Raw genomic sequence first — 11,851 nt, 5'->3', positions numbered from 1 at the left:
TCATTATGAACTGCTCAGCTAAGATCAGGGCTGCATAATTAGCCGCACGGTTAGCCAGGCTGCCTTCCCCGGTGAAGTCCCAACTCTGAAGGAATTAGCCTGAGTTTACTGGCTTCCCTGGAAATTACTGGTGACTAAGAAAGAGCAAGTGATCCTGACGGCTGAGAGCAGAGGGATTCCACTATATTTTCTTTTTCTCCCCACCTCTGCCACGGCCACGCTGCACGGCTTGCAGATCTTAGTTCCCCGACCAGGGATTGAACATGCGCCCCCTGCAGTGGAAGCACAGAGTCTTAACCACTTGAAAATCCCGGGATTCCGCTTTCTAAATGTAAAAGATCCCAGATAGAAGGCATCAACGGAGATTTTCAATAAAGGGGGAGATAGGAGTCTGCAATAGACTGTTTTACCTCAGGAAAATCTATATTCTTCAGGCTATGAGAAATGTATTTCTAAACCTTCTGCATTTTATGATGTGACATTTTGTAAGATTTACCAATGGGAGTCATGTATAGGAATTGAATCTCACTCAGATAAGGTACTAAAGAAAAAGGGTGAAAAACAAAGGTGCTCAACTGATTTCCACTCTCATGTCTTCAGTGAGTGGCCATTTCAAATTTCTATAGTTGGGCCCACATTTCTAGTGTGAGAGGCACTGTTTTTCCTCTTCATGGTGAGTCCTGTAGAATCAGTGTACCTGCTTCCTTCCTAATGAGACTTAAGACTTTTACCGCAGTGTCACTTAACACAGTGGTCTGCGGGTTTTGGTGCACCTGAAGCAAGAAACGTGAAGCTAGATTGATGAGAATCTTAACTCTTAATTAAGAGTAAGAAAGCAAGTGTCCCATGTTTACCTTGGCAATGAGAGCACGGAGAGTCGCAAAGCAGTGAGTCAGGTAGGTGGTGCTCTGATCACAGCTCAGAGAATTCACCAGGACTCTTAGCACGCCTCCCAGCAGGCTGTCTTTACAGTCCAGAGCCGAGCTTGCCTGGGGGAACAGAACAGCATCAGTGAATCCCTGTGCTGTGCCCATGAACTGAAGGGGAAGACACAGGTGGGTACTCTTGGCAATTAGCACAGTGATGCTGTTTCATCTCTCTCCGTCTATGATCTTAAGGGTTTGGGAAAGCACCCCATGTATCGTCCACTACCAGGAGAGCTGAAGACCTACTTCCACGTGACTTTATTCCAAAACTCCCAATTGATTTGGGATTTATGCCTAATTCTGGGCTGCTAAACCAAGTTATAAGGTACACCTTCCCCCAATCCTGGGCAACAGCTTTTGGAATGTTCTTTCCTTGTATACAAGGCACAGCTTTTCTTGTGGGCTTTCAAACCATAATTGTGGGCTTCCCATTACACTAGGGGCTGCTTGTGGCAGTGATGTTTCTAAATAGAAGCTTATTTATCAGCTGCAGCAGGACTAATGTCCCCAAAGACAATGATAAATAAGTTTCAGCTTCCTTTGAAAACTGCAAATACATTTTGAGGACTGGGGTTAAGAATATAGCACTCAAAGCAGTATTGTATAAAGATATAATCAACATGATGCCAAGTATTTATCAAAGGTACCATATACTTTTGGTCTTTATTTTTGTACAATAATCACTTTTTAAAAGGTAACTTAAAAGTTGGATTACTAAGTTCAACTATGTTTTGACAATATTTCTTCTTCTAGCCCTCTAATAAATGATTTTTCATTGGAAACATGTAAGGACTCATTTTTCAGGTTAACTAAAAACCCATTATCACCTAGATGTCTTGAGAATTTCCAGAAGCATTCACTTAGAAAATGAAATTAGTATGGTGAATTGTATTACTATAAAGTTCACATTGATATAACACTTTTGTACAGCAGGGATGGCAAATTCATGGTACAAATGATTTTTCTTCACTAATTTGTGTCCAAAACAGACATCATTAATCACACTTCGCACTCCTTTTACCTAGCCCAGTCATAATCTTAGCTCCCATACAGACATCAACCATAATTCAAATGGAGTTGACCTATCAAAAAAAAACCTACCACCCCTATTCTAGACACTGAACTATAAGCCCACCACCTGCATTATAAACTTTGCACATGCGCAGGCAGATTTAACTACGGGAGTCAGTCTGTCAAGCACCTAACTCTTTCCAAGCAAGCTTCAAGTCAATGAATCCAGAAGGATGTTCGGTAAGTATCCCTGAAATTTGTAAGGTGGACACTATTGTAAATGGTAAACTTCCCAACTTCATTTAAACAAAAAGCATTTCATATCACATTTATTTCTTTCACCATTTTCTATAAAGAATTCTTTATTAAATTCTAGTAAACATATTCATGTTGAATAGATCAGGTGTCTGTTGTCCTCACCTGGATAATGTTTTCCTGCATATCCAGGATGATTAAATTTGCTTCGGTAGCTAGATTGCCACTGATCAAGGCTTCTTGATCTAACTCTGCTTTTGTTCTAAGAAACAAAAAGAGGTCAAATTAAAGTGCATATCAAATCTGGCCATTTCCCAATGATGGTAATCTATATTCCAAGTGTAAAGAAATCTTCTGAAGAGTCAATCTTGAAGTGAAAACAAAGCAGCTGGTTACTGGTAACTAAGGAATATAGATGCCTTCTGTAATTGGTGTCTGGTTAAAAAGGCTTTCTAGGTAAAGTCTCCAGGCCATCCCCATCCCCCCTATTATGAGTAATGATGACAATTATAAAAATAACAAAAAGGGTAAAAAAGCAATTATTGGTTATTACTAGCAATTAGGTCAGCCAATCAGATTGGTGCTTAAAGCTTCAGGGTCATTCTTGCATTTCACCCGTGAGAGCCATCTCCTGAACTGAGCCAAGAAGCCTAGATCTGAGCCAAGAAGCCTAGCTTGGCAACAAGCTAGAGGAGGTGAGACTAGGTGTGATGTGAATTTGGCTAATCGCGATGCTGCTTGATTAGGAAAGGATGATGTTTCAGAACTGGGTCAGGGAAGAGTCAGTGTCTTGACTTTCCAAAGACTGCCTTGGGGTTGCAGAGTCAAGTATGGGCCTTTTGTCCTTTTCCACTGGGAAGCAAGGTTGCATTCCTGTGGGGCAGGCCATCTAACATCCTGCTGGACGTCATTGGTTATTAGCCACGAGGGAGTGGGAAATTACCTGGTGCTGCTTCTCTATTAGGTTCCTTCTTAAAGAATCAGAACATTTTATGCATTAATTTATCCATTCTCATAAAGTCCAAGTGAAGCTGGAAAGAGACATTTTGTATCTCCTAAATATAGTGGCTAGGAAAGGAAAGTGTGAAGAATTAACTTTCCCAAGATGTCCCAGTGGCCAACGTGTTGCCATAGGGGTTGGGGCATCCTGATATGAGCTTAAAACTCTTGGTCCGGGATAATCACTTAGCTGTGCTTGAGTCCCCTTCACACAATGATGGGGGCATTGCTATGGCTTACATACCATCAAGGGCTCAGAATAAATATTTCCCTGCATAATTTTATTTATTTATTTTATTTTATTTTAATTTAATTTTAATTTTTACTTTTGGTTGTGTTGGGTCTTCGCTGCTCTGTGTGGGCTTTCTCTAGTCGTGGCGAGCGGGGGCAACTCTTCGTTGCAGTGCACGGGCTTCTCATTGTGGTGGCTTCTCCTGTTGCGGCGCACAGGCTCTAGGCGTGCGGGCTTCAGTAGTTGTGGCATGTGGGCTCAGTAGTTGTGGCTCGCAGGCTCTAGAGCACAGGCTCAGTAGTTGTGGTGCACGGGCTTAGCTGCTCCTCGGCACATGGGATCTTCCCAGACCAGGGATCGAACTCGTGTCCCCTGCATTGGCAAGAGGATTCTTATCTGCTGCACCACCAGGGAAGTCCCTTCCCTGCGTTTTAAATGTTTTCACTATGGAGAACAGTACGGAGGTTCCTTAAAAAACTAAAAATAGAACTACCATACGACCCAGCAATCCCACTACTGAGCATATACCCCGAGAAAACCATAATTCAAAAAGAGTCATGTACCACAATGTTCATTGCAGCTCTGTTTACAATAGCCAGGACATGGAAGCAACCTAAGTGTCCATCGACAGATGAATGGATAAAGAAGATGTGGCACAGGGGCTTCCCTGGTAGCGCAGTGGTTGAGAGTCTGCCTGCCAATGCAGGGGACATTGGTTCGAGCCCTGGTCTGGGAAGATCCCACATGCCGCGGAGCAACTAGGCCCGTGAGCTCCGCAACAAGAAAGGCCGCGACAGTGAGAGGCCCGCGCACCACGATGAAGAGTGGCCCCCGCTCGCCGCAACTGGAGAAAGCCCTCGCACAGAAACGAAGACCCAACACAGCCAAAAATAAATAAATAAATAAAGAATTATTAAAAAAAACAAAAAAAAGATGTGGCACATATATACAATGGGATATTACTCAGCCATAAAAAGAAACAAAATTGAGTTATTTGTAGTGAGGTGGATGGACCTAGAGTCTGTCATACAGAGTGAAGTAAGTCAGAAAGAGAAAAAGGAATACTGTATGCTAACACATATATATGGAATCTAAAAAAAAAGAAAAATGGTCATGAAGAACCTAGGGGCAGGACGGGAATAAAGACGAAGACCTACTAGAGTATGGACTTGAGGAAACGGGGAGGGGGAAGGGTAAGCTGGGACAAAGTGAGAGAGTGGCACAGACATATATACACTACCAAATGTAAAACAGATAGCTAGTGGGAAGCAGCCGCATAGCACAGGGAGATCAGCTCAGTGCTTTGTGACCACCTAGAGGGGTGGGATAGGGAGGGTGGGAGGGAGGGAGACGCAAGAGGGAAGAGATATGGGGATATATGTATATGTATAGCTGATTCACTTTGTTATACAGCAGAAACTAACACACCATTGTAAAGCAATTATACTCCAATAAAGATGTTAAAAAATTTTTTTTAAAAATTAAAAAAAAATGTTTTCACGCTTAGGATAGGCTCTGTGGTCCCAAGCTGCTCTACATTTTTTCCTCATTCTCCAAATGATAATATTTGTGTAAAATAAGTGAAATTTAAAAGCTACTTTTTATTAATTTACTGGAGGTTTAGATTTAGAGTAAAGCTATCCAAAAGAGACATAATGGGGGCCACATGTGTCATTTTCTATTTTGTAGTAGCCACACCAAAAAACACAAAAAGAAACAGGTGAAATTAATGTTAATATATTTTATTTAACCCAATATATCAAAAAATAGTCAATGTGCAATCACAATAAAACTTACTAATGAGATATTTTACATTCTTTTATTTGTGCTAAGTTCAAAATCTGGCATGTATTTTTCACTTATAGTACTACCTTGGCTATTGTACTGGACAGTGCAGATCTAGACTGACCTAATTTGGATATTTTTCCCCAAATTTTTTAATTGTGGTAAAATACACATAACACAAAACTTACCGCCTTAACCATTTTTAAGTGTACAGTTAAGTACATTCATATTGTTGTGCAACCATCACCACTAATTTGATTTTTAAAAAGCCATTTTTTTTAAAACGATGGTTCTCAAATTTGACTACACAAGAATCACCTAGGGAGTTTCACCACATACTGATTTCTGCGTCCCGCTGCTGGAGATTCCAAACTAATTGTCCTGGGGTACACCTGGGCACTGGGAGATTTAAAAGCTCCCCAGGTGATTTTAATGTACAGCCCAGGTTGAAAATGACTGCTCTAAAAGAAACAGAGCCAAAATAATTGAAAAGTGATCTGAAAGAAAAAGGTGAAAGACACCACTATTATAATTACAAAAGTTTTCCAAATAGCTTAATTTAGCAGTTACAATTTTACTATGTTTTCTCTTTTAAAAAAAATCACCCCTGAAGATGATCAGAGGAGAATCATTAGCTCTGATTATGAGCAGCCCATCCCATAGCTCAGGGCTGAGACTTGACCTGGAGGGGTTTGGTGCACCCTGCATGGAAAGTCTCAGTATTGTGTTGTTTCTGCAGCAAAGGGGAAAGGTTTCCCCAAACATCCACTCACACAGCCCAGGCAAACATGCTTTGTTAGGCTCTTCTTTTAATCTCATGGCGTAGATGGCCTAACCACCCAGGCAGTTCTGTGGCAACTAACTACATACAATATTTCTTTAATTTTTGGGGGGCGGGGCGTGGGTTTCATTGCCTGAACTGGAACTTATGCACTCTCAGAACCAAATATCTTATAAATCAGTTCAGGGAACTTAGAACAAGCATAAAATACCCAAACCAAATGGATATTATTCATAAGACCAACAACTGGGCCTTGCAAGTAACACATTCAATAAAAATATTTACCTCCTTAATGTTTTAAAATAAATTTGACTCCCAAAAGTCCCATAAGTGAGCCAGAATGATTCATCCTTGTGGTAACAACCAAGATAGTAACATATTTATTTACAAAACAACACTGCTACTCAAGTCTGCCCCATCTCCCACCCCTCCTTATGATGGGTGCTTTATACACCATGGGGATACCCTACCTATGCCTTGTCAAGTGTGTGTGTGTGTGTGGGGGGGTGTCTTTAGCCATATAATGTTTTGCCAGTGAACCCTAGGATTCATTAGGCTACCTGTTGCTAAGAGGAGCAGCAGATATGTGCTATCTACTCAATTTCATTTTAGCACTCATATGTCCAAATTGCTGCACATATAGCAATATGTATATAGCATATATTGCGATCCAAGCAGGATTTTTCTTCTTTCATTTTAGCATTGTTTTCTGATAATATATCATAATACACATCCATTGTAGGACACACAGCAAAGTATAAAAAGGAAAACATCATTTACACATATTCTCAACACCCAAGGAAAACCATGGTTAATGTTTTGGTAAATTTCCTTCCAGTCTTTTAAAAATGTATTTACTATGCGTAGCTGGAGATTTAAGATTATACTCTAAAAACAAGTATCTGTTCTGCTTTGTTTACTTAACATTATATCATAAGCATTTCCCATATCATTAAAATGATTTGAAAACATTTAAATGCCAATCTAATATTTCATTACATATTTCCCTATTCTTAAGCATTAAGAATGTTCCAGTTTTTTTACAATTTTACGTAATGCTGACATAAATGTCCCTGAATATACATCTTTGTACACATTTCTGGAGTGTAAATATGGATTGAAATGATGTGGTCCTGGGTACCCTGTCCTGCCTCATCAGCAGCTTTTCTTAAGCTAGCTGAGATTGCTAAATATTAGTTTTCTTTAAATGCTTATCAGTGTGATAAATGTTTAAGGGCTGGAAATCATAACTCTTTATACCTTTGATTATCCTGGGTCCCTGGATGAACTGAATTTACACAGATAATGATGTTTCATTTTCTTACCCTTGGAAGGATGTAGTTGTTTCAGTAACACAAGTAGCCTGGGAAAAATAGTTTTGAACTTTAGGTAAAAGTAGCACAGAGTTGCTGAGTGACTTACTTATCTAGCTTCTCATTAGCTTGCCGCCAATGTGTCTGCTCTTTCCTCCATCTCAAATTTTCATTTAGGCCTGGAAATCGGTCATTCCCTAGGAGTTAAGAAATGCACGACAGGAATTTGATTAGCAGCAGCAAGATAACCAGAAGTTCCGGAACAAGCTCAGCTGAGAGGACTCAGCATCACTTCTCTGGCTAATTAGAATCCATGCTGGGTGCTGGTGGGAGACAAAGCCCACATCCAAGTCTGGGCTGACCTGCTCTTTGATTGACAGGCTAGAGCTTAGAAGAACACCTGCCCTTCTGGAGTGTCAGCAAGCACATTTCTCATGAACACGGGGTTCCAGTGAAATTGGGGGTTCTCCCTGAATTACTGAAAAGGAGAGTGTTTGTGTAGAATGAGGGTATCCAACCACCACTGAAAAAGCTCGTCTCCTTCCAAGTTCCCTACCATGGTGTCCCATTGCTAGAAGGAGCTGTCACTCTGTTTTTCTTGAGCACAGTGACTAAGACTGAGGGTGCCTGAACACTTCACTCTATCCTACAGAGAAGAGCTCAGCTTCTTGGAGATCATTCCTAATGTGGTGAGATCCCTGGAGGACTGGAACACTCTGAGACCATTGCGAGGACTGGATCCATTCTAATAGTGCCCTGCATGATTTGAGAAGATGACCTTGGAACCAGAACTATCCAGTAGAACTATCTACATAGACTACTCAAATATCCCGGGGAGAAGTGTCAGCCTTGAGGGAGACACCATTAATCTCATCCTATGACTCACATTCTTGGATGGGACCTTTTACTACCAACAAGTTTTAAACAGAAGATGCCATTTGAGGACATTTCCAGGGTTCCTGTGATCTCAGGAAAGGAGCTTTCCCTTAGAGGAATGGGGCTAACATCTCATACATCTTGCACAGAACCCCAGAAACTGCTTGTCTCTATTACCATAACGTCTTAAGAAAGTGATGGTGTCTACTCATCATGTGGGGAGGACACTCCTTCCCACAAAGGGTACAAAGCTCTGCTGACAGCAGGGAAGGGCCGATCCAACACACCTGGAGCCCGGCAGCGCCGCATCATCTCCCCTCTGGCCCCTTCCCCACGGAGCAAAGCCTCTTCCAGCCTGGCCTTGACATCCCTCGACTTCTGCAGAACTTGGGTACTGACTCTGTCAGAACTCTGTTTTCCCTGGATCGGACAGAAGCACAAGGACATTAAGTTTGGTTAGATCTCTGTTCATGGGGAGAATCCTAAAGACAGAACACTTCATGGTGACATCAGCCAGTTTGGACATGTGCTACACAGACACGCCCCTAAGGCTGAAATCCTGTTAACGGGAATGAGGTTCTCTCTGCAGAAGGCAGAGATCCTTTGCCGGAGGAATTATCATAGCTAGATAGGTTATGGATACACAAATAGGCTATGGACTTTAATACAGAAATAAGACAAAGTTAAGGATGCCCCCCATTGCCCAAACAGAGGGGAAAAGTGACAAGACAGGATAGAACTTGAACGATACCTTGTATTCAAAACATGAGACACAGATGAAAAGGACATCTAAAATCCTGTTTAGTTGCATTGATGGCAGGTCAGCAATCCACTTCCTAAGGAGGCTCTGATCAGCATTTTTCATGATCCAGAGGAAGCAAATCATGAGGTTTCGGGTCGTGTCGGCATTCAGCATGTTGTACTGCTTGTAGGGCTGGAAGCAGGCAGATTGGGAGATAGACATAGGACAAGAGGCTGAGCAGCAGACACATTGAAAGGGATGCTATTTCCTAAGACACAGTAACTGTATTTTTCCTTGACGGGGATGTTTCCGGGAACTCTGCCTTCCTCCAGCTGGGGAGGCCGCATTCTTTTGAGCTGGGCTGCTTTGCAGAGGGGCTGGCCCGGGGCAGTATTCTAACCAGGCTTTCAGCCAGGGCACCCTCTGTTTCAGGAGCAGTGTGGTCTGGTGGTCCGCCCTGGACCTTGACCATGCCCTCCCCCAACCCAATCTCAGTGATACACAGGGCCTTCCCAGCTGTGAGATCTTCAAGTAGTATATTTCTCCTTCAAGCTGGCGACAGCAGGGTTGGACTTATAGCAGAGAACTACCCTGGCTGGTTTCCCGAAACACCCTAACTGTTCAAGATTTAGCTTCTTTGTCAGAGTCCAAAGTATAAGGGTCGTGAACTGCTCAGCAAATTAATCAAGTGCATAATTCAGTGGAGGCCTCTGTAATGGGACTTTAACCACAATTTATGCTCTCCTGGGGGGGAGGTGTAGGGGCTCAGGCTGTTTGCTTTCATACTTTGGCTGCAGTGTTCATTTCAGAGTGCTGAGCACACTTTCTGTCACTCATCCAATCAACACAAAGGACAATATGTGATTCATGTGGCATAGCTAACATCCAACGGAATGTAGTGGTGAAGCTGCAGTGAGGTATTAGTTCATACGTGAGGGGAATGGTAGGTCTGGATAGGAATGACAGGGCTTACGAAATTACTTTAACTTTAGTTTTTCTGAGTATGGCTACAAGAAGAAGTGAAATCTTTAGATGTATTGAATATACACACAATATTATAACTTCATAGGAAATACCTTCTAAGAGGGGAAGGTTCTTGGGCTTTTGAGTTTCTCTGTTGGAGAAAAACAACAATGTAAAAGGCACACACCACCTCAGGCAGCTAACTTTGGTAAGAAGTTAGGAAGGTGGAAGAGCTCATAAAGCACACCATATTTATTCAACTGTAGGATGACTGATGTCAACTCTCCAGTGTTTCTTTTCTCTTTTTTTACCTCCTGCCCTTCAACTCTCATGGGGGTGTGTGGGGAATGGGGAAGTGCTGGAGGGAAGAGAAGAAAGTCACCCAGCAAAGCAGAATTAGGTTGAGAGGCTGCCTTCCTAGGAAAGAACTGAGCTGAGTTCTCTGCAGATATGAACCCTACACTGAAATGCAAAGTTAAATTAAGCTGGAGGATGCAGCGCTGTCTTGACAAAAGGATTGTCAGAGCTCAGCAAGGAACAGAGGTAGATCCCACCTCAAGTGAATCAGAGGTTGTATTCCTGTAGGAGCCCCTCTTCAAGCCCATAGTGTCTGTGCAAAAGGACAGAGCCAAACAACTGTGCTTAGGCTCTCTTGGGGACCTAGAAAAGCTGAAGAAGCTTAAGACACACCCTACCAAGCAACCGGCCTCCTTCAATCTTCTTTTTAAGGCAGACACAGAATGAATAATATACACATAGAATAAACACAGTGCCAGCCTCCCACCTGAGGGAGCCTTGGTTTGATCTCCTTTGCAATATCTCAGATTTTCCAAGTTCACCTTTCTTGGTTTTCTGAGCCTTGAACTTAGCACCATTGAAACTGCCTGAATTTGATCTGTGAGTCTCTTGCTGTTGCCAGAACCCTGCATGACTGTGTGCTGCCTCAACGGTGCCATTTCCCTTCTCAACTGCTAGCCTCACAGTGATTCCTTCTGGCGTCAAGCAATGAGGCAGAAATCTCACTGCCTGCTCTATGCTGGGTTCTGGTAGGTGAATTTAGGAACAAGCCCATTAAAGGATAGGAAAAGACACAAAATGAAAAATAAACGGGAGAAATGTGCACCAACATACCAGGGAAGACAGCATTGTTCCACTTGTCTTCAAATTAAAATTCCCAGCTATGGCTAGTGCCACATTCTGGTTAATTGCACTGGTCCCTTCTTGTTCTTCATCTGAGCCATTGGTACGATTTTTTCCACTGCGGGCATCTGCAGCTGCAATTAAAATACTATTGGTCTTACCATACGATCCAGCAATCATGTTCCTTGGTATTTACCCAAAGGAGTTGAAAACTTATGTTCACACAAAAATCTGCACATGGATGCTTATAGCAGCTTTATTCATAATTGCCACAACTTGGAAGCAACCAAGATGTCCTTCAGTAGGTGAATGGATAAATAAACTGTGGCACATCCAGACAATGTGCTAAAAAGAAATGAGCTATTAAGCCATGAAAAGGTGAGGAGGAAACTTAAACACATATTAATAAGTGAAAGAAGCCCATCTGAAAAGGCTACATACTGTGTGATTCCAATTACACGACATTCTGGAAAAGGCAAAACTATGGAGACAGTAAAAAGTTCAGTGGTTACCAGGGGTTGGGGGAAGGGAGGGATGAATAGGCAGAGCACAGAAGAATTTTAGGGCAGAGAAACTAATTTGTATGATACTACAATGCTGGATACGTATCACTATACATTTGTCCAAACCCCTAGAATATACACCAAGAGTGAAACCTAATGTAAATTATGAATTTTGGGTGATTATGATGTCTCAATGTAGGTTTATCTATTGTAACAAATGCACCCCTCTGGTGGGGGATGCTGATAATGGGGGAGGCTGTGCATGTGTGGGTACAGGGAGTGTATGTGAAACCTCTGTACCTTCCTCTCAATTTTGCTATAAACC

The 11,851-nt window shown here is 42.1% G+C and overlaps 1 protein-coding gene across 2 annotated transcripts in view; it reads right to left on the bottom strand.

The window, feature by feature from the left end:
• Positions 1 to 11,851, bottom strand: part of DOCK8 (dedicator of cytokinesis 8) — a 236,688-nt gene that overhangs the window by 46,014 nt on the left and 178,823 nt on the right. For both annotated transcript variants that reach the window (XM_082470796.1, XM_082470797.1), the window contains 6 exons: positions 11,015 to 11,157; positions 8,930 to 9,112; positions 8,466 to 8,598; positions 7,412 to 7,499; positions 2,358 to 2,454; positions 855 to 989 (listed from right to left, as the gene is read on the bottom strand). In XM_082470796.1, coding sequence (XP_082326922.1) covers positions 855 to 989; positions 2,358 to 2,454; positions 7,412 to 7,499; positions 8,466 to 8,598; positions 8,930 to 9,112; positions 11,015 to 11,157 — 779 coding nt within the window. The remainder of the gene's footprint in view (positions 1 to 854; positions 990 to 2,357; positions 2,455 to 7,411; positions 7,500 to 8,465; positions 8,599 to 8,929; positions 9,113 to 11,014; positions 11,158 to 11,851) is intronic.

Source organism: Balaenoptera physalus (genome assembly GCF_965194825.1).
Source record: "Balaenoptera physalus genome assembly, chromosome: 7".
NCBI classification, from domain to species: Eukaryota; Metazoa; Chordata; class Mammalia; order Artiodactyla; family Balaenopteridae; genus Balaenoptera; species Balaenoptera physalus.
This window is presented reverse-complemented; position numbering and strand designations above follow the sequence as displayed.